This window comes from Trachypithecus francoisi, unplaced genomic scaffold, assembly GCF_009764315.1.
Source record: "Trachypithecus francoisi isolate TF-2019V2 unplaced genomic scaffold, Tfra_2.0 Lachesis_group4, whole genome shotgun sequence".
Lineage (NCBI taxonomy): Eukaryota > Metazoa > Chordata > Mammalia > Primates > Cercopithecidae > Trachypithecus > Trachypithecus francoisi.
Window position 1 is genome coordinate 101,213,492 of NW_022681469.1, and position 27,395 is coordinate 101,240,886.

The 27,395-nt window shown below is 42.5% G+C and overlaps 1 protein-coding gene across 2 annotated transcripts in view; it reads left to right on the forward strand.

The window, feature by feature from the left end:
• The first annotated feature begins 1,868 nt into the window (after positions 1 to 1,868).
• Positions 1,869 to 27,395, forward strand: part of CHN2 (chimerin 2) — a 320,147-nt gene continuing 294,620 nt past the window's right edge. For both annotated transcript variants that reach the window (XM_033193754.1, XM_033193755.1), the window contains exon 1: positions 1,869 to 3,686. In XM_033193754.1, coding sequence (XP_033049645.1) covers positions 3,638 to 3,686 — 49 coding nt within the window. In that variant the 5' untranslated portion in view covers positions 1,869 to 3,637. The remainder of the gene's footprint in view (positions 3,687 to 27,395) is intronic.

Here is a 27,395-nt window from a genome sequence, read left to right on the forward strand (position 1 = left end):
AGTAGATGGGCTAGAGAAATCCAACAGAAGAAGAGCTATTTTCTGCCTTGGGAATCAGGGAAGACTTTCCAGAGAAGGTGCATTCTAGTTGAACTCTTTTGGTATGTAGGATGGGAAGCAGGAAGGAATGGCGGAATCCAGTGCTGCTAGCCCCAAGGGCATAGGCCACTGTGAAAGAGGGTTGCATTTGTGAAAGGGGGGAACAGAGATTAGATTGGAAAGGTAAGTTTGGAAGGCTTTGAATGCCAGGTGAAAGCTAAGTTAAAACAAAATGATAATTTTTATTCTTAAGAAGACCACATTATCCACAAGACTCCTTTTATCCCATAAGTCTTTTAATATTTGGAGACAAAAGGTGGAAATGTCTTTAAAAATTCTACTTCCCAAACACTTAAGATTTCTCCTTTCCACTGGCAAATAAGTATTACCTAGAACTAAGGCAATACATAAATGAATAAAATAGATGATAACTTTTTCATTGTTTCATTTGGAGAAATATTTTAGAAGGTCCACAAACAGGTGCCCGAGCCTACCAAAGAGGGATGTTAGCATTTTATTTCCAGCATGTCCTGATAACTTACTGATACTAGCTATTTTTGCAAGGAGCAGCCAGCCTTTAGGCTCCTGAATCTAAGAAGGATGATAGTGAATTATTATTCATATTGAGTTTTCTCCATTGGTTATGGCTTTATCAATCCAGATGATCAATCAACTTTCAGATTTTAGTTCTGAATCTGGAGCTTTCTGTTTGGTATTCAAAATAATGGGTGTCAAAGTAATAGCTCATCTCCTACCGACAGACTGGACCTCCCCCATCAGCACATCTCTCTTCAGCAAGCATGTTTGTTGGCCTTGTATCCCTCTTCTGGCCCCAGGATCCAGGAAAACATGAGTCTCAGCTTTTTTCTACTTCTGTACAGCATAGGGTGGGCCTTCAGGTGGTGCCTTCACAGCAAATACTCCCCTGTTCCTTTGTCTGTCAATTTAGGACAATAAAAATAATCTGCCTCACAGAGTCATGCTTTACTTTCTCCAGCTAAAACTCTATGAAGGCAAATATGAGTATCCAAACTGCAGAAACAGAATCTATTGTCCTTTTGTGAAATTTCAGAGATGAATAATGAAACCTGCTACCCCATTGCACAATTTGGGACAAGAAATATAAGCCATAGGTTGAAGATAAGACATTTCCCCCTAGTAGAACAGGTCACAGTTGATTAGTTATCTCCAGATGCAATGAAGAAAGCAAAAATTGTTCAAACTATACATTCCTTCCTTAAAGTGAGCAACTTACAATCACTTTGGAACACAAACTTCATGCCAGCTACACTGCAGCTTTCCACATAGCGTCTTATTTAATCTTCACAGCATCCTGTGTTATCAGATTTTTGAGGAAGGTGGAGAAACTGAGGCTTAGTAGGTCTAAGTAATTTGCTCAAGGTCGCAGCTAAGTGACAGAGCCAGAGTTTGAACCCAGTTGTCTTCGAAGCCCAGATGGTAACAAATCGACCAGGCGACATAGCCAAGTCAGATAGTCCACCATCTAAAGACCTGGAGGGATACATAGATTACTAGTCAAACAAGTAAGTGCTGTTTTCTATCAGAAGAACTCTGGGAAAATAGTAAGTTCCTTCTGATCTGATCCACAAGCCAAGTGTGTGATGGGTCACGTGTCCCTGAAGGCTCCAGATTAGGAACTGCATGATTTCGTGCAGTCCACAAAATAAAGAAGGATAGTGGTAGGGGGCTGGGAAAGCGGGGGTGCTTGGGTCTCCTTAGACCAGCCAGGGCTGTTTCAAGGTCCATACAGTTGAGGGTCAGGAAGACACAGTCCGACGTCACTGAAGAGTGCTGACAGGCCTTTAACAATTTAGCAAGCTGTATTTTTAAAAAGTGGACCTTAATGGGAAGACACACTGGGATAGCATCCTGGAGGGATTTTTTTTTTTTTTTTTTTTTTTAAGTTCTAATCAACTAGAAAATGTGACGTGGGTGCGTACTGTGATTATTTAACATTCATTATTCACTGTATATTAGGTGCTTGGTTGATGTGAATCCCCAGGGCCTAGCTGCTGTTCTGTGCCACTCCTGATAATTTTTAAATTGACTACGTTCTTTTAACCATGTTTTAAAAAGTTGAACTACCCCAATGTGAACACTTTCCATTTTTGCTATATAATGAGAGTACTTTCATTCCTTTAATGCTTGCTTTTCCCTTTGATCTAACAATTTCTCTCCAAATTTCACAGTTTTCTGTTGCTTTAGGATTGAAAGAACAGATTAGCCCGCTGGGAGAATGAAACAGATTTAAAAAAAATCTGCATGATATTTCCTCCCAGTGAAATTAATTTAGGTTTAAATACAGGGGGAAGGGACACACCTTGTCCTCCAGTCTCTTTCTCTCACACACCTGAGCAGTTCCTATCCTGAAAGGGCACAGTCGGACCTGCTGCCAAGTCTTAAGTCTTTTGTGAGAATCTTTTTTGCAAGGCACAGTAGAAGAATCTTTTTCTCTTTGACACCCGGCTTTGTGTGGGCCTGATGACACGTTTGGACGGCTCTATTTCTTTGAAGGCCAACCTCAGAGGCCCATGGACGCGTCGGGCACTGTCCGTGGCTGGGTTACTTAAGTGTAGCTGGGTTGGCTTCCCGCGTGTTTTAGGAAACGCACCTTCTTGCAGGGCAGGGGCCGTCAGCCCCAGAGCAACAAAGGACAATTTGGAGGGGAATGGAAGGAGCGCTCCACAGTGGCTCTGTCATCCCAGGTTCCCTTCTGCCTAGCACCGTGGCCCTAGTGATCCCGCCTTCGCCCTCTGGATCCCCCACCCCCACTGTCTCGCTGCTCCAGAGCCCAGCGGGGCGCGGCGAGCCCCACCACCTTCCCCCACACCCTCCCTCCCCATCCCCTTCAAACCCTAGGAGCAGCGCTGCGCGCGGCAGCCGCGCTCGCCCCGCGCCCCGCGCCGGCCTCCCCAGCACCCCGGGGACCCGGTCCCCCGTCTCGCCTCCCCGTGTGCAGCAGTTCACAGCCTCCCCCTCCAGCCCCACTGGCGGGAGCTGTCAAGCCCGCGGTAGCCGAACCAGCCCCCGTGCGCCCGCGTCTCCTCTCCTTCCTTTGTGTGTGCGCGAGCGGAGTTGGGGCGGAGGGATAAGGGGGAGGTCGCTCTGTCTGTCCGTCTCCCGCCGCCTCTGCCCGGGCTACTCGAAGTGCGGCCGGAGAGGCGGGAGCCCAGGAGAGGGTGCGGGAGCTGGCTGGGCGGCTCGGGGCCGCCGGGACGCCCTGGTCCTAGCCGCGCACAGGGTAGCGCGGACGGCAGAGGGGCTCGGCGGGAGCCGAGATCCGCCCGTCCCGGCCGCCCCTCGGCCTCCCTCTGCTCCCACCTACCCCCTGACACCCGGAGAAAAGCGTGCAAAGGCGCGGAGCGGGACGGAAACCACAAATAAATAGCGGCGGCGGCAGCGCGTCATCTGGTGGAGCAGGAAGTGCAGGCAGAGTCCGGAGGCTGGTGCTTTCTGCGCGTCCCCAGGACTTTGCCATGGGCTGGGGGCCGCGGAGGCTGCGAGCGGCCGGGCGAGGGCAGCGGCGGCGGCGCCCGCACCGGGGCTGAGCGAGCAGCGACGCGAGGGGCGCGCGGAGATGGCAGCGTCCAGCAACTCCAGCCTGTCCGGCTCTTCGGTGTCCTCCGGTGAGTTTCAGCCCGTCGGGCGCGGCTGCCGCGCCGGGTCTCGCCCCCTGCCCTCGCTCCGCACTCTGGGATGGACAGAGCCTACCTGTGGCCGTCCCGCCCGCTCTCTCGGAGTGGGGGCAGGCGTCTGGGGTGACACTTGTTTGGTTCGCTAGCACCTCGGTGCCCAGAACACCTCCGCGCCTGACATCTGACAGCGCAGAGGTGGGAGAGCGGTGGTGCCCTTAGTGTGCGGACGCGGGTGTTCTGGGGCTTGGGGTGCAGCGGCCGAAAAGCGAAAGGAGCGGGCAGGCTCGCACTTTCTGTCGCAGCTGGAGCGGGGGCTGGCGGGGCGGAGAAGGTTGGGGTGAAGCTGAGCGCCCCCGACCTGTTTGCCGTGCCTCGTCCGCTACCCTGGACACCCAAATCCGGAGCAGAGGGGAGCAAACCCTCGCTCCTCGCAGACTTGATTTTCTTTGTTTGTTTCAGAAATTAGCTATGTGGAGACACTCGCTTGGGCATGGGTTTGAGACAGCAGCGATGAAGGGATGTGTCTTTCTGATCCTGATTGAAGTGGGTTAGGGGAAGGGAGGTCGAGCCCAGCCTCTGACTCTTGGCATATTTACGAGTGTATGTGTGTGTGTGTGTGTGTGTGTGTGTGTGTGAGAGAGAGAGAGAGAGAGAGACTCTTTAGACATTTTCCAATAATACCGTCTGTAATTTCACCAGCAAGGCATACATTTTTTTTTTCTTTTAAGTATGGTTGAGCAAAGGGAAGGCTTCTTTCAGCTTCTCTATGGTTGACCCTCGGGTCTAATTGAAGAGAAAAAAATTGCTAATGAATCTGAAGGAGTAGGAATCAATAGAAGCAGACCCACTGGTTTCTGAGTATGACAGGTTTCTAATCAGAATGATGCATTAGGTAGAATTCCTCTACCTCTCTGGTCATTGAAAACTTTAATGACAAACCCAAAGGGACAGCTGATAAGACATTTAGTGTAGTATACGGTATTTGAGGGTCAAGAAGGTCATGAAGTCCTAATGGAAGAGTTCAATATATTAATATTGTATTAAGTCCCGTTGGGCTGTTTTCATTATTATTCACAAATTAAGCTCAAAGGAATAAACACCTTTTTGGAGGCATTGGATAGCAAGCAGGGCATAAAGGCAACCACAGCTTTCGATGTGTAACTCACTAAATCATAAATGCAAGGTGAATTTGACTAAGGTGCAATTGTGATGTGGTACAAGGTGATCAGTTGAAAGCCATCTGTTATCTTTCTTGGCAGGTTTAGTTCCTGGGAGATGGCACTTCCTTTCTCGATCACTGCCAACTAATCGAAAACACGTTGTTGTTAGGTGTGTGACATAGTTCAAGTTTCTAGTAGTAGCAGCCAATGGGACAGAAGTCATATCTTATTAAGAGCAGCAACAAGTTGACCGCCGTGGTTTTAATTCTGAGAACTCAGCAAATGCTACAGTTTATTTTTAGTACCCTCAAACCACTGCTGCTGTTTTTCAATTCATTTTGGTTGACTAACATTGAATTGAAAATACAGTGGTGTTGGCTTTCTATTAGCTTATAGTTATTCCTCTCAGAAAACTGCCCACTAGAAAATGAACTGGTGGGGCAAAAGAAAAGACGAAAGGAGAAAGGACAAGGAGCTGGTGGTGTCACATGATTTACTGGTGGCATGAATTACAGCTGCTGTGGCATCTGAATTTCCAGATCTTGATGTAGCTTAAGAAACCTGATTGAAAATCCTAACAGCCTTCGGAAGAATACATTGGTTTGAAACAACACAGTATGAGATTTAGATGATGTTAATTGCTTTCAGATAGGATGGAGATGCCCATGATGGTTCTTTTTCCTGCTTTATTTACCCCTATTTTTAATCCTAAGGGAAACTGGGAAATTATGTGAAAACTGAAATTCAAAAAGTGGGCATGGATGTATTGTTTGGCATGAATCAACCTAGCCCATGAATTTATACTGCCTAATTCCCCAATTAGGTACTTTGTCTTGAAAAATACAGCATTGTAGTTCTCTTTTTAAGCACACTTACCATTGTGTGGATCATGAATAATTCAGATGACACAAGCAATTCACACCTGTGAGAGGTGTTGGGCAGAAAGAATAGAGCCTATTTGTGGTGGCAGCTGGGCTGTCTCAGGCGAAGGCCAGAACCTGAGAAATTAGGGCACTCCATCAGTCTATTAATCACTATTTTCAAGGGCCTACTATGTGCCAGGCAGTAAGTTATAAACCTCAGCTTCAAGAAGGCTAAGGGGGAAAGATAATTATAGGCTTCCTTCTAGCTCTGAAGTTCTGGGAGTGTTGTCTTTTAATTCTGGCTTCACCACCAACTAGCCCGGTATCTTGGAGTGAGTTACTTAACTTCTCCAAGACTCAATTTCCTCATTTGTAAATGAGGCTGATACTGATGATAAGACCTACTTCATAGAGTATCTTGGGGATTGAATGAGATAATGTATGTATTTAGCACAGGGCCTAGCATTTAATAAATGCTTAATGTGAATAACTTTTATTTCTTCAAGGAATGAAAAAGAAGGCATTCATGGGCTCAGAATTTAGGTGCAGACATGAATCCAACATACATACAATCCACTTCTTTCATCACATGTTAAATTTGATCTTGAATTTTGGGCTTCATTAAATAAACATGCGAGTGTCTTCCAGGTTTCAGGCATAGTCCTGAGTGTTTGGCATGGAAGGATGAATCAAGATCCTTTTCCCTTATCATCCAGCAGCTGAGACACACACGCAAATAGCAACCTCTACTCCAGTTTGATAAAACAAATTCTGTAGAGGAGGGTGCAGAGGAGAGGGATTGACTTAGTCAAATTAGAGGGGTCAGTGGAAATGTCATACGAGTTGGGCCTTGAAAGCTGAGTCGAATTTTTCCGGAAAACAGATGGAGAAAAAGACATTTCAGGAAGAGAGAAGAGCTTAGGTAAAGGCCTGGAGGTGGTTAAGTTCATGGCCTTATTTTGACTTTCTTCCTTGGGGCCGTTGATCCTTTTCCACTTGGGAAAGTTATGCTTACAGGCCCATAAGCAGCATCATGCACAGAGCTGCCAGCTCACTCATTGCTGCTGCTGATGTAGGAGGTTTTCTTTCTGTTCAGGTAGCAGTGGGTTTGATGGAACAGCTCTGGAAGCCGTAGGTCATTTGGGCAATTGAGCACTGAAAAAGGAACAGTTGATTCTGTAGTGTCCAGCATAGACAGAGGTGAAGTCAGCATGGGTTATACCTCTCATAGAGGAATAGCAGCGGGAGATTTAAGTCTGTTTGTGTTTGCAGAGTAAAGATCTAATAATTTGCTCAGCATTAAGGTCAAAGTTACCTGATTTTCCTGAGAATTTGCTCTCACTAGCTGCTGTCGAACTACGTCACCCAAATGTGTCATTTATTCTACGGTACCAACTGAGACATAACAAATGAAATAATCAGGTTACAATTAATTTAAAAATACATTTTCTGAGAACTCTTCACGAATTTTCTTCTGGAATATTCAATTACGTGTAAAAGAAATTGCTTTATCTTTGTTTTAATGATAACCACTGGTAATTAAATTTCACAATCACCTGGATTGGCAGGAAGCTTTGATTACCTTTATTATTTTAAATTGCAAAAAAGAAAAGTTCTTATCCTTAAGCTTCTAATTTAGCCTGTGGTACTTTGTTATATTCTGAAATAAACAACGGCCAATTTGCAAAACAGTCTTCTTAATAATCATGGGTTACGTTTGCTTTTATAATTGAAATAAGAACTTTTTGCATATTAGCAATATGATTGCCAAATGGATAATTTCACAGTCAAGAAAAAAATCAACCCAAGCAAGTCAATAAATAAAGAAGATATGAGATGTTCTCAGTAACTGAAAAAGGTAAAACATTAAATATTAAAGGAACACCAAGAATAAGAAGTTAAGATCTGGAAACATAAACATACTGTATTACCAAAATAAAATTGACACAGACTTTTAAAATTAAAATGCAAACAGAAAAAGGTAAAAAGTCAGTATTGTGCAGTCATCAAAACCTTAATTGGGAAAAGAACATTCCTGAATGGATTGAGGTATTTATTTCTTTAGATTCTATGCAACAGTAATGTGGGCCAGGTAAATCATGCTGTTTTCTGCTGTCACACTGGTGTTGATGTAGAAATGATAAATAGGAATTTTCATTACTCATTATTGGGGATTCATAACCAGTAACATAGGTAAGTCTTCCATATTCCTAGATGCAGACGGCAAAACTGAACTATAGTAATTCTGGCAAGACTTATGTATGTCTAACTAGAAATTCTCTGCATCCAATACTACAAAACAGGGTATCTTATTGAAACAGACATTCTCACTGAGAAGTTTTCTTTTGGACTTTTGGATTTTTCAGAAATTTTCTTCTGAAATATTCAATTATGTGTAAAAAATTGCTTTGCATTTGTTTTAATGATAACTGCTCGATAATTAAATTTCACATCACCTAGATTGGCAGAAAGACTTGATTGCCTTTTTTATTTTAAATCACACATGCACAAATTCCGATTTAAAATATAATCTCAAAACACTTGCAAAGCTAAAATTAACTCTGTGAGAGAAATTATTCACTCAGATGAGGAGGAGTAGTCCTTGTTGTTTTTCTCCTGAGCATTCCACACCTCATTTTAACTTATTAGGTTTTATTTTCCATTGTAGCTACTCAGATGAACTGAGTGATAGAGTCTGAGAGGTAAGGAGGTTTTTCTTAGCATGCTACATATTTGCAGTGTTTGACAAGGGGGACCCAATGATTTGTGAACTTGTGCTGAAACGTGGTTCTCCCCACTAACGCCGTGAAGTGCACTGGGTGACCCTGTCATTTGCCTAACTTTTGGGGAATGTGAACACCAGGTATTTTCCATGGCCAGTCTGTGCAGGGTTTAGCTGGACAGTGTGTTCTGAGAGCTGCCACCTGGGGCCTGGCCTGAGTGTCAGCCCTGCTGAGGGCCATCTGCTGCTGGGCAGGGTCTCCCATTTTTGCACAATGGTGAAAATAACTGGACATTGGGTTTGGAACACCTATACATGAGCGGTGTCACATAGGAATGTTTTGGAAGAGTTTTCTGCCAGAAGATCAAGATTCCTGTCAAGGCAAATACAGATAAAAAGACATGAACCTAGTGATAGACAGACATATGATTAATAGCATCCCCTATCACCCACCAATCATTTATCTTTTATGAATGTATGTATTCTTATTTCATGGCTTCTGAAATAATGTCGTTTAATTTTCAAAACAAAATGTCTTTCCCCCCCCGACTTTCTTTCCTTCCTTTCTCCATTCTTCCCCTCCCCTCTCCCTTTTCTTCCCTCCCTACCTTCCCTCCCCGCTCCCTCTACCCACCTTCTTCCCCTTCCTTCCTCCCTCCCTCCCTTCCTTCCTTCCTCCCTTCCTCCCTCCCTCCCTCCCTCCTCCCCTTTCCTTCCTTCCTTCCTTCCTTCCTTCTTTTGTCTCTTTTTCTTCTCTCATCTGTTGTTGGTCAGACCTCTATTTAGAGATGTTTTCGTCAATCCCACATTTGATTTTCTTTACTGTTCATAATTTGCAAATCCTCTAGGCACCTTCCTGCTTTTCCTTCCCTTTGGCCCATGGGGAAGGAAGCTGGTATTCTGTCTCTCACATGGATTCAGGTTAGGGGGTCAAGATGGATACCTGTGTCTCTGGCGCAGGCTAGTTGGTGTGACAGAACACAACGATGTGTCTCCAAGCTACAGATAAATGCAGAGGTTTATTTAAAGTCTCCATGGCTAGAGGAAATGGCAGTTAGAGATGGGCCGGCCCTATAGGTAGTGAGCTCTGCAATGGGACCTAGGTGGCTCTCCTCTGGGACCTGAAGCTGAAGCATTGGGATGAGTATCTCATCCACTGGCCACAAACCTTTCAGCTGTGCATTCTGGGAGAGCTAGCCACTAGCTGCTTGTGCAAATAACCTGCCTTTCTCCTCATTTATAATTAATCATATACCTTTGTGAGACTAATCTGAATATAGTCTGTATAGTATGAACTAATTGTAGCATTCCCTTGCTTCAACAATTTGGCCTGTCAAAATCACTCAACCTCAGCCTATTTGTAGTGCAATTTAAAGTATTATTTTCAATCAACCCATATTTTAATGTCCTAAGAAATAAGAGCTGGACTGACTAGATTGAGAACAAGGAGGAACCTTGGTAGTTGTTTAACAGATTCCACATTGTATAAGAAAATCAGAGCCCAAGGAACTCAGAAATGATCTCATGCCACTCAGTTACTTGACAGCAGAGCTAGAGCTGGAACTGTCATCTAGGACCCAAGCTCCTGTGACATTAATGCTCCCCGCACCCACTTCCTGGCTCATCCTAAAGAGTGGCATCATCCTTAGAGAATTTCTTGTAGACTTTTTTTTTTTTCTTTCTGGCCTCATAGAGGCTGCTCTATTTAATTACTTAATACTTTCAAAAAAGAAGTCATAAAGTGCTTTATGTTTTAAATGGGCCTCAAATCTCCAGGCTGTTGTGCCCATAAAGACACAAAGATTTAAGTGGCCTAGGTCTGCCCTAACTGTGTATAGCTGTGTTGTCCAGTATGGTAACTACTAGTCACACATGGCTATTTAAATTTAAATGTAAAAATATTCAGTTCCTAAGTTACCCTAGGCACGTTTCTAATGCTCAATAGCACACATGGCCAGTGGCTACCATATTGGACTACACAGATACAAAACATTTTTATCATTTTTTTTTTACAGGAAATTCTCTAAGATAGAGACAAAACTAATGTAAAATCAACAAGCTAAAAAGAGAAAAACTGATCCAGTGCTCTCCCTTTGCTGTGTGTGCTTCTTGTGCTGTTTAGGTTATCTTTCACTAATTTTGCAAATTGACTTTTTAAAAAAGTAATTTCTTTATGACCTTGAGGGAAACTGTGGAATGACAGCTAGAGGATGATATTGGGGAGGGTAATTAAAAATGTTTATAAACTCTCTAGTCCTGAGGTATGATTCAAGCTTTATTTAAAAAGTGATTTCTTGTTTCCCTAATGGCAACTCAATTTCTTTTTCAAATAAACCCACAGTGAGTTCTGATTTCACCCTCAAAGAGGAAAAAGTGCCCATGTCCAAAAAACGTTTGGATCTTACCATTGTATCTCCTTTAAAGACATCGTAAGGAAAACTGTGAATGTGTGGACTGAGGTTGCTAGTGGCATATACAAGCCGTGTTATTTAAAAGAGCTTTTCTACCAAGCTGGCCATCAGCGGCTAGCTAGAAGGATTTTTACTTCTACAAAAAGCCCACATCAGAGCAAAGCAATTGCATTGGTTTTTAGAAAATAAAGTTAGCTTTTGGAATTTTCAGCACATTTAATTGGGGTGAAATGCATGCAAATAAGATGCAGGAACATGACAGTTTCTAAGAAAAGGAAACAGTTCTCCTTGAACTTCTGTTACCATCCTCAAGTGAAACAAAATGGGAAGGTGGAAGGTATCTTTAAAGTGTCAAGTAACTGTCAAGAAAGAGGTGAATGTTGAGGCCGTTGGATTCAGAAACGATAATAACCAAAAGACTGTGACATGGTGATTTGTTATTTATTGACAACTTAGATCATAGATTTAGGGCAATATGAATCACAGAAGCACTTGGGTGATAACCTTATGCAATTCTTTTCTCATTGGAGGCCTAGTTCCTGGATTTTATCGGGCCCCATTATTGCCTTCTGCACCCTCAGTACTGGCTGGATATTGTCCTTTTCAAGGAAGTGAAACCTAGCGCTTACTTATTACTTCACGTAATGCCGTATTAGCAATGTAAAATGTTTTTTCTTACATGATGTTGCTTCCATGGAATAAGCGCAAGAGACTGTGTTGGGACAGCAAAGAAATGGGAAGCAGGGAGCTGTCACACTGGACAGTGCAGGTCTAGGTCTTGACAATCAGACCCTTAGAGGTCAATGACAGCCCCCACCCTCTGACAGATGCTGCAGGAGATCTACTGCGACAGCCACATGTGGGTACTGAGCCCTTGAAACACGGCTTGTCTGAATTGAGATGTGCTACAAGTGTAAAATTCACACTAGGGTTCAAACCCTTAGTACAAAGCCAAAAAATATAAAATATCTGATTCATAACCTTTGAAATATTGGATATATGTTTAGGTGATAATATTTTGGATCTAGGCCTAGTACGGTGGCTCACACCTGTAATCCCAGAACTTTGGGAGGCCGAGGCAGGTGGATCACCTGAGGTCAGGAGTTTGAAATCAGCCTGACCATCACGGGAGACCCAGTCTCTACTAAAAATACAAAAAGTAGCTGGGCATGATGGCGCGTACCTGTAATCCCAGCTATTCAGGAGGCTGAGGCACAAGAATCGCTTGAATCCGGGAGGCAGAGATTGTAGTGAGCCGAGATCGTGCCATTGCATTCCAGCCTGGGCAACAAGAGTGAAACTCCATCTCAAAAAAAAAAAAAAAACTATTAAGCCAAATAGCTAAATATAATATACTTAAAAAATCGGCTGGGCGCAGTGGCTCAAGCCTGTAATCCCAGCACTTTGGGAGGCCGAGACGGGCGGATCATGAGGTCAGGAGATCGAGACCATCCTGGCTAACATGGTGAAACCCTGTCTCTACTAAAAAATACAAAAAACTAGCCGGGTGAGGTGGCGGGCACCTGTAGTCCCAGCTACTCAGGAGGCTGAGGCAGGAGAATGGCGTAAACCTGGGAGGTGGAGCTTGCAGTGAGCTGAGATCCGGCCACTGCACTCCAGCCTGGGTGATAGAGCGAGACTCCATCTCAAAAAAAAAAAAAAAAAAAAAAAAAAAAAAATTACTTTTACCTGTTTTTTTTTTTTTAAATATGTTTAAGGTGACTACTAGAATATTTGAAATTACATGTGTGGCTTACATTATATTTGTATCGGACAGCTGTAGTCTGGATGACTCCAGTGAGAATGTTCTAGCCTTGATCACAGAATCTGCCGTACAAAACCTGCTGATGCACTGCTCAGTGGCTCCTGTAGCGCTGTCTACTTACCCTGCATTCACCAAGCAGAACTTACCTTCCATTCACCAAGGCAGAAACTTACCAACGCAGCTCAGCCCTGATTCTCAGGTCCCTGTTTGGCTTTAGTCCCATACATTGAGAGATGGCCTTAATTTTTCTGAGTCTTTACAATGATTTTCAAGTGAAGTTCTATAAAGAGGAACAGGTTGGGACATTTGTCAGATTCTTGTTTAGACAGATTTTGTGTTTTGTTTTGTTTGGGCTTCAGTATAATTCTAGACTTCATATATTTTTGTTAGATTTATATATACCCTTCCTTCCAAAGAAAGCTTGCAATGCTATGAAGTTGGAAAGAGAAGCTGAGGAAACAAAGCAAACATTTTTCTCTGTGTGTTTGTGTGTAGAAAACTCTTGTCTCATGGCCTGTGTACTGTGATGTCCTGCCATGGAGAAAGATGTGGGTTTACATACACATCCACATATATATATATGTATTTGTGTATATATATGTATACACAGAGAACGGAAGTGGATTAGGTTCCAAAGAAAAGTTACTTCCAATCAAATTTATATCGTATATAAGTTAATATCAAGGGAAATGAAAAGTCAGGCCTAGCATTACTTTTAGTAATGAAATAATTCACTTGGGATTATACTAATAATATGTAGATATTAATACACATAATTTGGCTGCCTAATATTGATTTAAGTTGCTCATTCAGATTCTCTTTGTTACAAAAAAATAGCCATTTTGTTTTACAGTGCTTGTCCTCAGAGACAGTGGGATCCAGTAAACCATGCTTACTTGGTAAATAATACTATTTTTGCTGATTTTCATATACACAGAGAGCACTACTCTCTTTCAGTATGTACCCTTTGAGTTGTTAATTTCTGGTTGGGAGGCTGGTTAGCTCTAGCCAAATATCCTCTCTGGATCTGCCTCATGATCAATGCCTAGGGTTGAAGGTACTCCCGGTGACCAGGGCACAGAAGTTTTTGTTCTATGTGATGTTAATATGCCCTAGGATTGAACTTTGGTCTCAGGAGAGCCCGAGTCCTATGCTTGCTTTAAGCAGCCAAACTAATCCACATGCCTTTTTTCGGAATATGAATTCTTCAGAGGAAAAAGCAATTGACAGAAGCTTTGTAAACTCTCCTGAAATAATTAATATCAGATTAAGATTAGAAATAGAATCACAGCAAATCCTAAGCAATTACACATGTAAGACATGATATTGAGTTAAATGATGTCATTTAGCTTAAGAATATAGTAATTGCCACAGTACTTATTTGGTTCCATATTCTAAAGTAATAGCACTAAGGGTATTTTGTAAAAATGCACAACAGCCTTTCAGGGAGGAGATGCCCTGCAGACATCTTACATTTCATAAATAGCTGAGTGTAAATCTGTCATTCAGGAGTTAATGTAAGCATGTCTGAATCCATCTGCAGTTTCAGCTTGTGCTCCTTCTTACATTCATGAGTTTCAGCCATTTTCTACTTAGAGAACGAATAGGTGTTTCTTCCTATTGCTTTAAATTTAACTCTCTGAAACTTATTTTTAGCATCCATTTTTGGGTTTCATGAATTCATGTGGGTTCATTGGAACCACACAGTCCAAGGGTGGCATTGTGTTACAAGCACTAGGAAGCTGGGGATCTGGTCCAAACACCAGCACCAAATAGCTCTCGGAGTTTCTATTTTCTTATCCATAAAATGGGCTAATAATACTAGTTGTTAGAATCAAATGTGTGAATGGCTGTGAAAAAAACTTGAAAATTTGTGAACAAAACCTGAAAGTCCCTGATCTCATAAAACTCATGTTCTAATAAGATGCACCACAGATTCCTTTCGAGTGATAAGTGACCACTCAGAACTCGTGATCTTCTAAGATAGCTGGAAAAGTTTCTCCTAGATACCTTACCTTGCTCTTCATCAGCCTTTCAAATCCTTGAAGTGTAATCATGCCAACTTAGAATTTCTCTACTCTGTGTAAGATTCCAGTATGCATCCTGCAGTCCCAACATTTTAAATTAGCTCAGTCAATCCGAGGAACACCGCTGTTTATATTTTCCCATCTAAAGGAATGGTTTTTTTTATGCAAAAAAATGTATACACATTTTAGGTAAGATGCAATATATACAAAAAAATCAGTAGTAGCGTAGCCACATAATTATTAGGAAAGCCACCACCCAATTTAGGAACATTACCTAGCCTTGCGTCTTCCTCTGTATTCCTCTCCCTTTCCTTCCCCATCATATTTCATTCCCTCCTTCCAAAGGCAACCACTACTCTGAATTTTCACCTTATTCCCTTGCTTTTCTTTTAAAAATAATTTTATCATGTATCACTAAAATACCTGCTTCACATGGGCAGCTATTTTTGTTTTGTTCACTGCTGGATCTCCAGTGCCTAGCACAATGTCTAGCATGTACAGGCACTCAGTAACTGTCATAGGAGTGCAACTGCAGCCCCTCCTTTATCTCTTGTTTGTAAATAAGTTCTGCAAGGACCCTGTCACCAGTTCACATTAGCCACACGCCTTCAGTAACTTTTAGAAAAAATTTTTTTTCCCCAAGATGGAAAAAACTCTATCGCCCAGGCTGGAGTGCAGTGGTGAGATCTCGGCTCACTGCAACCTCTGCTTCCTGGGTTCAAGGAATTCTCCTGCCTCAGCCTCCTGAGTAGCTGGGATTACAGGTGCATGCCACCACGCCCAGCTAATTTTTGTATTTTTAGTAGAGATGGGGTTTCACCGTGTCGGCCAGGCTTGTCTCGAATTTCTGACCTCGTGATCCACCCGCATCGGCCTCCCAAAGTGCTGGGATTATAGGTGTGAGCCTCCACGCCTGGCCTAGAAATTTTTTTTTTTTTTGAGGCGGAGTCTCGCTCTGTTGCCCGGACTGGAGTGCAGTGGCCGGATCTCAGCTCACTGCAAGCTCCGCCTCCCGGGTTTACGCCATTCTCCTGCCTCAGCCTCCCGAGTAGCTGGGACTACAGGCGCTCGCCATCTCGCCCGGCTAGTTTTTGTATTTTTAGTAGAGACGGGGTTTCACCGTGTTAGCCAGGATGGTCTCGATCTCCTGACCTCGTGATCCGCCCGTCTCAGCCTCCCAAAGTGCTGGGATTACAGGCTTGAGCCACCGCGCCCGGCCAGAAATTTTTTTTTTGAACTTATTTGTACATACTTGCAACAGGAGACTCTGAGCAGAATCACATGAATTTATCTGAATCAGGGCTTTTTACCTTGATTTGTGGTTCACAAGCACATTTCAGGAGTGAAGAGTGAACACTGAAGAAACATAAGTAGTAAAGCTAGAGTTCAACATGGAGAGCCACAGGGAAATTTTCAAAAAGCGATGCTGTATATGCACTACACCAGGGATGAGTCTGGAAAACAGTATGTTAAGTGAAAGAAGTGAGAGACTGCATACTGTATGATTCCACACATAATGGAACATTCAAGGTAGACAAATCCTAGAGACAGAAAGTAGAGGAGTTGTCCCTTGCGGCTGAGAGGTTTGGAGTGAAATGGGGAGTGACTGCTAATAGGTATTAGTTCTTTTTGCAGTCATGAAATTGTTCTAAATTTGATTGTGTTAATATTTAATAGTTAACACATATCTGTGAATGAACTAAAAGTCATTGAATTGTTTACTTTTAAACAGGTAAATTGTAGGGTATGTGATTTATATCTCAAGAAAGCCATTACTTTAAGAAGGCAAAGAAATTGATATTGTAAGAAAGAGAAGGTGAGCAAATAGAAAAAACAGACCCATAGGTTAAGTCCTTCCTGGACAGGATGCTTGTAATCAGATGGGAGGCGTTTCAATCCATATTCACTGATAACTTGCTCAACACATGGGAGTACCCCTTCTCTTCCCCTTTTTATTTCCACATTCATCTGTTTCTGCAGCCAGCCCCTGACCTTCTCAGATAGTTCCATAGAGACTTGCTCTCTGGGGCTGGTTAGCTCAGCCTCCACTAGATAAATGCCTCCCTTCCCCAGTATCCCCAAAAGGCCATGGCACCCTCCTTCTCACTGAAGAATGAGGGAGAGCAGCAGGTCTCCTCTACTAATGCTGGACAAAGAAATTAGTGCATTTCTTTTTTTTTTTTTTTTTTTTTTTGAGACGGAGTCTCGCTCTGTCACCCAGGCTGGAGTACAGTGGCCGGATCTCAGCTCACTGCAAGCTCCGCCTCCTGGGTTCCCGCCATTCTCCTGCCTCAGCCTCCCGAGTAGCTGGGGCTACAGGCGCCGGCCACCTCGCCTGGCTAGTTTTTTGTATTTTTTAGTAGAGACGGGGTTTCACCGTATTAGCCAGGATGGTCTCGATCTCCTGACCTCATGATCCGCCCGTCTCGGCCTCCCAAAGTGCTGGGATTACAGGCTTGAGCCACCGCGCCCGGCCCAGTGCATTTCTTATGACTAGTTAATTAGCTTTTTATCCAGGTTTTTAAACTCTGGGCACAACTCTATGACCTTGAAGTAGAGTGTGAGTCATCGAGGAAGCAAGTTTCCCGACTGTGTGCCTGATACTCCCGAGTATTATTCGTACAGTGATGCGTCTGTGGCTGCCTCCATATGCCCCCACTAGATGGATGCTTGTACAGACATTTCCAAGGATATCATCTGCTGGCTGTTTTGTTGTTTCTAATCAAAGAACCAACACCCTTTGATCACAACAGATCACAGCATTGTACTATAAAGACTTTGTTAGAGAGACTTAAATATTACACGCTTCTAGCTGCCACAGAGGTTCTGACAGTGTTTACTTTTACCCCAAACAAGTAAAGAAAAAATGCATTTGATCAGATCCCATGGAAAATATGAGTGACTATAAATAGTAACTTTTCTAGAACCATGTATTGTTCACTATAAGGAACCTAGTCAATGAGTAGTTTTTAATATTTGCTGGTTTTGAGTGCCAGGTTGTTGCAAAAGTCCTCTTTTTCCTCCCAAGTGTAGAGACTCCTCTAGGTAGATAAACTTTCTGTTAGTTGGAGGAAGACTGGCCCTGGCATGGAACTAATGAAGTTAAAGACAGATGTCTTTGGGGAACTGAGTCCCTGGTAGCCACTTTTTGGGCAGGCTTCAATATCCTACGGCCTGCGTGAATTTGTAGGATGGCTGGCTCCCCTTCAAGTTGTTCATGGCCTTTCTTCCTTTTTCCCATATGACAAATGAGACAGGCACCCCCACAAAATACAAATAAATGCCCCTTCATGGGAGTGTAAAGACAAAGCAAGTACTGGAACTTCTTCTTTAAGGTCTCGTTCAGAGTGTTTTCCTGGCAACCCCTAGAGGAAGTGGGCACGGGCTACAGTGGCTCTGTTGTTCTGTGTCCTCCCTCAGGTGAAATCTGGCCACCCTAGGCCCCCTATGACAGCAGCACACGTGGGGATGGTATTGTGCCTTGTGCTGGCCTCTGCAGCTCCCCTGACATCTCAGATTTTAGACTTTGCTCCCCCTGCTTTCTAATGTCACAGGCTAAGCCATCTCTAACAAAAGACTCACTGTTCCTGGGACCTGCTGTTCACGCAAACTTTTCTCATACTAACACCCACACGTATAACACATTCACACCTCCTCACATCCTGACCAGACCATTCCAGGATGCAATTATTGTAAGGGTTAGGATGTTTCACCTGCAAATACAGAAAACCCTAAAAAGAAGTGCTGAGGTGCCGTGGTTGTAGACACTGCAGTATTTGGCTCTGTCTCCTTCTCTCAGCACTGCCCTCTTGGTCGGGGGGGGGGGGGGGGCCTTGTCCTCAGCCTCACTGTCTTTACAGTGTCAAGATGACAACAGCAGTCCCCTGGCATCATATCTAGAAACAGAGAAGGGGAAATCTCTTCCTCCTGGCCCTGTGGAAGATAAGAAAGACTTTCTCAGACATACCTGCCCTCCCCCCAGCCCCAGCAAAGTTCCCCTTGCCTCATTGGCCACAGCTTTGTCACATGCTTAGGTGTTAACCAGTCACTGGCAAGGGATGTACTTAGTCCAGTTGTGACCCCCTTCCTGGAGTGCAGATGGGCCAGCCTCTCCTGAAGGGGTGAGGAGGCATGAACAGAATAGGGTTCTGTTAAGGGGGAAGAGGGAACCAAGAACATCCGCCACAATTATGTCATGAATGTCCTCAGCCCTTAGAATCTCTAAGGCCACCAACAAAACACTGAGAATTCCAAGACGCATGGCCTCTCATAGTCAAAAAACCTATTATAGTCTTAGTTGTGAATCAGGCAATTAGTGCACCTGTTCACTTTTTAATAATATCACTCCCTGAAAAAAATGTTCTGCTAACCTACTATGTTAAGATGACTGACAACTCATATGTTGTTTTCACTTGTTAGTGCTTTATGGTTATGAAAAAATATAAATCCATTAATTTAAAACTGGGTAGAGTCTTTAGCTCTAATGAGAAGTAGGACAGTGAGGGTTGAAGGTTTTGATTCTTGACAGGCTTTAACATCCCTGGGCCTGATGTAAGTTGGAACTATATTATTAGAAAGGCAGGGAATCATAGTAGATGATTCAATCCACTGCCGGTTGCTATGGGAGGGAATTTTTAAGGCTTTCATTTATGAGAAATAGTGATCATTAGCAGCTCTTTGTTTTTAAAACAGAGATTCCTACAAATGGTCAAGTCCAGTGGAATAAATGTATTGGTGCCTAATTGGAGAAATAATTTCAGGTTATTCCCAAGGAAAAGGGAATAGGCAGAGGGTTTTGGAGACCAGATTATTGTTTTTCATTTTTATGATGGGCCAGGGTGTGTAAAGATCACTGGATGAGGGGTCATGTGACCTAAGTCTATGCTAGTTCTGTCTCAGCATTTACTTTTTGTGTGTCCAGGGGCAAATTACATTATCATTTTGTGACTTTGATGCTCATCTGTAGAATTATTAGTTTGGCCCAGATCATCTCTGAGGCTTTTAAACATTTTTATGACTTTTCTGATTCTGCCTATTTCCTCTTGCCAATTTATGGTACCTTGGTGGTCAGTTACACCCACATACACACATATTTCAAGTAGCCATTACCACTGGCATCATTTGTTCCAGGCACCCAGTCTGTAAGACATGAGGACTGTTGGGTGTCTGTACTGTACTTGCTTTTCAGCCTTCACTCTTAGTAAGCCCAGAAGTAGTCCAAGTATGCTCCAAGGCAGTGTCATACAAGCCTTTTGGAATGTTACCTACACTATGAAACCCAGCACGTACACACACGGGCACACACATACACCCACACACACACCGTGCACACACCCATACTTCATTCAATATGTGCTTGTTATTTACCATGTTCTAGATTTTAGAGATACTGCAATGAACAAAACAGACAAAAATTCTGGATCTTGTGGCATTTCTAAATACAGACAGACAGTAAAGGAACTATATATAATTTGTATATATAAATGTGTATCTTTTATATATAATTATATCTAATTAATAATTATATGGTATATTAGAGGGTGATAAGTTCTATGGAGAAAAATAAAGCAGGAAGGGAGACAGGAAATGCTTGGTGTAAGGGGGTCTGAATTTTAAGTTTAGTGGTCAGAGAAGGCTTTACTGAGAAGGTAACACTTGATGGTGAGGGAGTCAGTCATGCAGATATTTGGAGAAATAACATTCCAGACAGAAGGAACTGCAGCTGCAGAATCCCGATGCGAAAGTCTACCTGGTGTGTTCCAGGAACAGAAACAAGGCCAGGAGAGTGAGAAAGGGGTAAACAGGACTGGCAGGGAGGAGGAGGCAGATCATGGAGGGCCTCGTAGGCCACTGTAAGGACTCTGGCTTTTATACTGAGATAGGTTGTCCCTGGAGGGTTCTAGAAGACAGTGGCATGGTCTGACTTAGGTTTTTTTTTTTTTTTTGAGACGGAGCCTCACTCTGTCACCTATTCTGGAGTGCAGTGGCGCGATCTTGGCTCACTGCAAGCTCCGCCTCCTGAGTTCACGCCGTTCTCCTGCCTCAGCCTCCCGAGTAGCTGGAACGACAGGCGCCCATCACCACGCCCAGCTAAGTTTTTGTATTTATTTGTTTTTTTTTTAGTAGAGACGGGGTTTCACCATGTTAGCCAGGATGGTCTCGATCTCTTGACCTGGTGATCCGCCCACCTTGGCCTCCCAAAGTGCTGGGATTACAGCGTGAGCCACTGCGCCCGGCTGTGATTTAGGTTTTAACAGACCCATTCTGGCTATTATGTTGAGATTAGACTAAACACAAATGCTGCATGCGGGCACACATACACACACACACACACACACACACACACAGAGAGAGAGAGAGAGAGAGAGAGAAACAGAAGTTCCACAAAGAGAGTTCATCCTGTTATATGTGATATGCTCTGATACTGTCTTTTCTATTGTATTTCTATTCATTTATGTAAAAACTATCAGGGCCCACAAGTTGATTTCAGGATCCACTCTAGAGTGGTGACTGGCACTTTGAAAAACAGATCAGAAATTGGTCTAGAAACTCCAAAGATGTAGTAAATTTAGTTAGCCTGCTCAAGGCATGGTTGCGGTATACAGAACACCCTATAGGCCCGTAATGCTGTTTAATAATAATGTTCAAGGAGATTTTGTTAATTTTTTTAACTTGCTACACTGAGTAGCACTATTTTATTGAATGATCATTTAAAAGTTTCTTCTTTCCCTACATATTCAGCAGGCTTTTATTACAAATGTATATTTTAATAACTTTTTATAAAGAACATTTCAAATATATTTAAAGTAAAGAGAAAACTATAACGCACCTCTTACCATCCAGCTTCAACAATGATCGCATCATAGCCTGGTTTCACCTTCACTCCACCCCATACCCAGGATTATTTTGAAGCAAATCCCAGGCTTGGCATCATTTCATCTGTAAATATTTCAGATGGTATCTCTAAAAGATAGGGACTCTTTTGTTAAAAAAGAGTACTGCGTTACTGTAATCTTTGTGCATGCATTCACACAAGCAATAATTGCCCTTTTTAGTCTGATCAGCAGTGTCTTTATTCACTTTAATCTCAGAAGGGAAACACCAGTGATCTTAATGAAATGAAGTCATGATCATGTTTTCTCCTTCCTGATTCCAAGGATGGCATTTCTGGATGCCGCTAAAGCCCGCCGGTAAAGAAATACTTTCTCATCTCCAAAAATGAGTCAGTTAGATCCTATTTCCCTTTTTAGACTTCCGTTTATGCTCAAATATGGCCTCTTTTTTCTGTGGCTCTTGAGTAATCATCGGTAAACACCTAGAGCAAGGCCCTAGGTCTTAGTCATCACGGTACCACCGCAGCGACTTAGCATGGTTTCTGGCACGCAGTAGCAGCCCTCACATTTTGTGAATGTTTTACTTCTTTTCCTATGCAGGAGCTGGAGTATCCTCTCCCTAGTCCTCTGGCCTGTCATTCCCTTTTATCCATACGTTATAACCTCATTAAAACCTGACTTTTCGGCCGGGCGCGGTGGGTCACGCCTGTAAACCCAGCACTTTGGGAGGCCGTGACGGGTGGATCACGAGGTCAGGAGATTGAGACCATCCTGGCTAACACGGTGAATCCTCGTCTCTACTAAAAATACAGAAAGTTAGCCATGCATGGTGGCCGAGTGCCTGTAGTCCCAGCTACTCGGGAGGCTGAGGCAGGAGAATGGCGTGAGCCCGGGAGGCAGAACTTGCAGTGAGCCGAGATGGTGCCACTGCGCTCCAGCCTGGGTGACAGAGTGAGACTCTGTCTCAAAATAAATAAATAAATAAACAAAAACAAAAACAAAAACACCTGGCTTTTCTAGGAAACCTCATCTCTACCAGGATGGAATGCCTTTGTGGATCAGTATTAACTCTTTGACAGGAGCCTTCAAGTTGATCTCAGCTCTTACAGAATTCCTTCTATTTCATGAATTTATTATCTTCAGTCAATACGGTAATGTTCGTCTTCCTGTGGTATCATTCCTAATCTTCATCAACAGTTTATTGGCCAGAAACTAATTGATATGGGCTACATTACTGAAAACTTTGTCGTTTCTGAAGATGATTAATAGTCATAATTTCAGATGGAGGTAGGGACATATTTTTACACTTGAATGTATGTTATATACGAATCCAACACTGAATGTCCCTTACTTGGTTGATTACCCAAATATTTTATCTGTGATACTTGGCAGGGAGATGGCAGTATCCTGAACCTTATTTTTCTCATTGTTTCTCTTTCCTCTTTCTTATCTCTCTTTCATAAAATGTGAGTGCAGAGTGGATGCCAGCCTCCATGCTTGGCTTTGAGGACATAAAGAGATATGTAGCAGTCCACGTGTGACTCTTTATTCAGTCTGTTCTCAGTGGCTGTCACTCCAGGAAGGGAGGGGCCCTTGGGTCACCAGCTACTAGCAGAGAGACTGCCGCACCAGAACTTCTTAGAAACTTTTTTTTTGGGCCGGGTGCGGTGGCTCAAGCCTGTAATCCCAGCACTTTGGGAGGCCGAGACGGGCGGATCACGAGGTCAGGAGATCGAGACCATCCTGGCTAACACGGTGAAACCCCGTCTCTACTAAAAAATACAAAAAAACTAGCCGGGCGAGGTGGCGGGCGCCTGTAGTCCCAGCTACTCCGGAGGCTGAGGCAGGAGAATAGCGTGAACCCGGGAGGCGGAGCTTGCAGTGTGCTGAGATCCGGCCACTGCACTCCAGCCTGGGCGACAGAGCAAGACTCCGCCTCAAAAAAAAAAAAAAAAAAAAAAGAAACTTTTTTTTTGGATGAATGAGTAATGGAGACATGAACTTCACTGTAAAGGAGTTCACAGTCCACAGTTTGAGAGTGAATCCGAACTCTGTGAAACTCTGCAGAACTTGTGAAGTCATTAACTTAAATATTTTAGTTCAAACTTTTCCCTTAAATTATTACCCAATCTGAGATTTTTGTGCCCTTTTGTAGATGCCAGCAGAAGTTCTGCGTGGGGACTCTTACAGTGGCACAGGTACAGCCCCTAGACAGAAAAGAAGCCTGAAGCTGTCCTCTGCATTCGCTGTCCATTTTTCCCAGAGTATGTGGTTCTAGCTACTTAAGGCACTCCCAACTTCTCATTCTTTCTACTTCTGTAAATGTCATAGTCTTGGGAGGCCTCCCAGAGGTCCCCATTAAGGGTCTTTTTTAGCCTGGAGCCAGAACTGCAGTTGTAACTCCTTAATACCAGGAAAGCATTTTTTAAAATCAGCACACTAATCTAAGTCTGTTTCCTAAGGTGTTTTCTTCTATCTGAGTTACAATTTTATGTTCTGTGCCAGGAGACATTTACTTCTGGTTCAATAGGAATTAAAAGTACTTGTTGCTATGTCATTCCAGGGCAAGGATTTGCTTCTGCTGGAAAGTTAGGTCTTTAGTGTGTGAGTATGTGTGAGTGTATATATATATGTCTTTGTGGGATGTCGCACATAAGTGTATGTCTGTGTAATAAGGCAGATTCAATTTCTCAGGGAAAGAAAATGTTCCAAGGACCATAACCTATGGGACAAAGTGTTAGCTACTGTCTTTTCTTTTGGTTTTAAATTCTGTACTCCTCTTTCTTAAGTGACTGATTCTGAATATGAATGCGTTCTTTTAAAGAGTGGAAATGATATCATTTAACATTTAAATAGTTATATATAATTAATCTTATTGTGTAAGCCAATTTCTTAAAATCCCTAGATGGAGTTTGTAACTAAGCCTAAGTAATTCTCCAGGTGTAGTGACTGGCAAGCTGTAGAGTAGAAATGACAGAGAAGCAGCTATTGTTGGGCGAGGCTGGAACTTCTTTTTTTTTAGTATACATTTTGGTTGCTGAAAGAGTCCTTGTAGATTTTCCTCAAAATTAAAAAAGCCAGAGGAAGAGGAAATTACAATTAATAGCCTGAAAATTCCAATTAATCTCTCAAATAGTGATTAATTTCCAGAGACATGGAGACTCTGCAGTATATCTGAGAGGAAGGAAAAGACAATTAGGGTTGGGGAAATTGGTAGAGGACGCTTGGGTAGGTGGAAATCCCACCAGGATTGAAGACTGCACTAGGATTGACATAATTGACAAGGTTGGAAGCTTGCCAAAAACTGTATCAAGTGCTGTCTCTTCCTAATGGGCAAATGTGCCCATTTTGAAACCCACTGGCCATATTTCCTAAAACTGTCTATTATCACTTTGTGGAAATGTTCAAATAAGATCCGTTATCAAATTACATTTCTTTCTTTGTCACTTTTTGGCTTATCATTCCGCCAAGGTTTTGGCCCCTGCCCTTCTTCCTGCTTCTTGCCTCCTTGAGGCTGAGCTCTTCTCTCTCCCCAGCCTCTCAGTGAGCTGGTTCAGGTCTGTGTTGGTTTAAGATAGTGGATGCTTTAAATTTAAGGTAGTGGAAACCGCTGATCTAGCCTGGAAATCACAAGGACCAATTGACATATCAATTTTTCTTCTATAAAGGTAAAATAATACCATGGCAATTTTTTAGTGCAGATTATTGAGGCTCAGATGAATCAGAATGAAGGGGAAATTAACTGACTATACTTATGAAACACGAATGCTATGTTTGCATTGTTGGATGGATTCAGTCTTAAGCAGTTCGGAACTTATTTGTATGTACCTGAGGTTTTAACTACGTGGTAATGAAGATGGTGTTAAGCTTTTACAGGAGCACTGCTTTTGATCTGCTCTTTCTCCCCAGCGTACTAACAGTACTTATTAGGAGGAAAAACCTCCAGAGAGTCAGAATAAATATCATAGTCCTTTGAACATCTAAATATATGCAGCATTTTACAGAAGTAATGTAAGCGAGCTAACCGTTTGTGGTCAGCTGGAAGACTTAACTTTCAGAGGGATTTGACCAGCTATACTGACCTAGAAAACTAAATGAGCGGTTTGGAAAATCTGGTTCGTGCATATAATTATTTTTTTATTATCTCAGGCTGTGCCTTGCAATGAGTAAACCACAGTAGTTATCTGACCTATTGCTCTACCACTGCCGTTGCTTCAACACAGTAATTATGTAAGACTCAGCATGTTTTTAACTAACTAAATGCATGCGGGACATTCCTTAGCTTAGGCAGCCTATCTGGAGACTGCTCAAGGGTTCTCTATCAGTCTTTCAGTTTGAATGGAAAAGAGACCATAAAATCATGACCTGCGTTAAAATGTGTAGACCAGGAGGGCCATTGTGGAAATATTTAATACAAGCACTTAGCACTTTTGTTAGCCAAAAATGTCCTGAAAGTTATGACGTATCAAATATTTCTAATTAAAATAGAAAATTAATCTTCACGATGAAAGAATCCTAACAGTGCTTTCTATTTGAATACAAATATTTAGTTGGGATATAGGTTATAGGATGTCTTTAAGGCCCTAAAGTCCTTTGGGTTTACTGTTTTTCATTCTAGTTCTTACTTTAATAGCTTGGAGCAAATAAAAGTGATTTCCTTTAGAATGTGCACATGCTCCTAAGGATATCTGAATAAAAGATACATATCTGATAATTTGCCATCTCAGCATCATCCCTTGGGCAGCAGGTTGGAAGGCAGTAGTTTAATCTGAATGTGAACTAATGCTTATGTGCAAGGATGTGTATGTCTCTTCCTGGATTTGAAGGAACTGAGAGTAGAGCAGTTTAACCAGGATTCCCTGGATGGCTTATCATCCTGATGAGCTAGCATTGCAATCAGAAGACATTCACTTTTGCTTAAAACATAAAATTGACTGGTAGAGTTCAGATATTAATAAAATGTTAGCCTGTAGTTTTAACCCTTTCCATCTTACATTTTAAAAAAAGACGGTTAAAAGGAAACAATTAATTGGAACTAATTACAAAGCTGTAAAGGCCCTGGGTGATGTTAGTCTCATTTCATTAGGGATTGTGATGTCCCCTCCCACCTGTCTCCCAACCCTGACCTTCCACCCCCTCACTCGCCAGCATAACTCTCTTTCATTCTTACCTGTAACCGTAAATACCAGACAGCAGAAGTCATGCCTCGTGAAGGTAGGCACGTGGAGTGGTGGAATCATACAGTATCTGTGTTAAAAAGTTATATCCTAGTAAGATAAGCCTTTTAAAGTTAGATTCTAATACAGACAAGTTTAGGCTGCTTTATATGCAGACAGGCTCTGTCAGAGACTGATCCAGTGCTTATTATAAATCCTGAATCATGAGGAATGGGTTTTGAAAACACAGTGGCCTGGGCCACATTCAGACCCGAAAAAGTCGACTCTCCTAGAGCTAAGGCCAAATTATATTTATTCATGTGTAGTCAAGGTAATGGGAGAAACATTCACTGCTTCCCACCCCTGGGCAGGAAGCTGTTTAGAAACATTGTTTAGGAAAGGTTAAAATTACGAATTTAAAGAGGACTGAAATAAGTCAAAGGTGTATTTTATAATCTTTAGGGTAATCATTAAAATAATAATATAGGAAGCTCAATTAAAATTCTAATAAGGGAGAAAAATAATTTAAAAAACACTTGATTGACTAAAAAGAAAGTGAAAAGAAGAAATACAGAAACAAAGAATAGGTGTGGTAAATGGAAAACAAATTAAGATGGTAGACTTATAAGAAACTATATCAGTAATAATATTAAATGTAAGTGGTTTCAGCAATCCTATTAAAAGATTGCCAGACTGGATACAGATAACCAGTTGTAGTAAGTTTAAATCTAGCAGGTTTTAAGATACTTTACGAAGTTTAAAA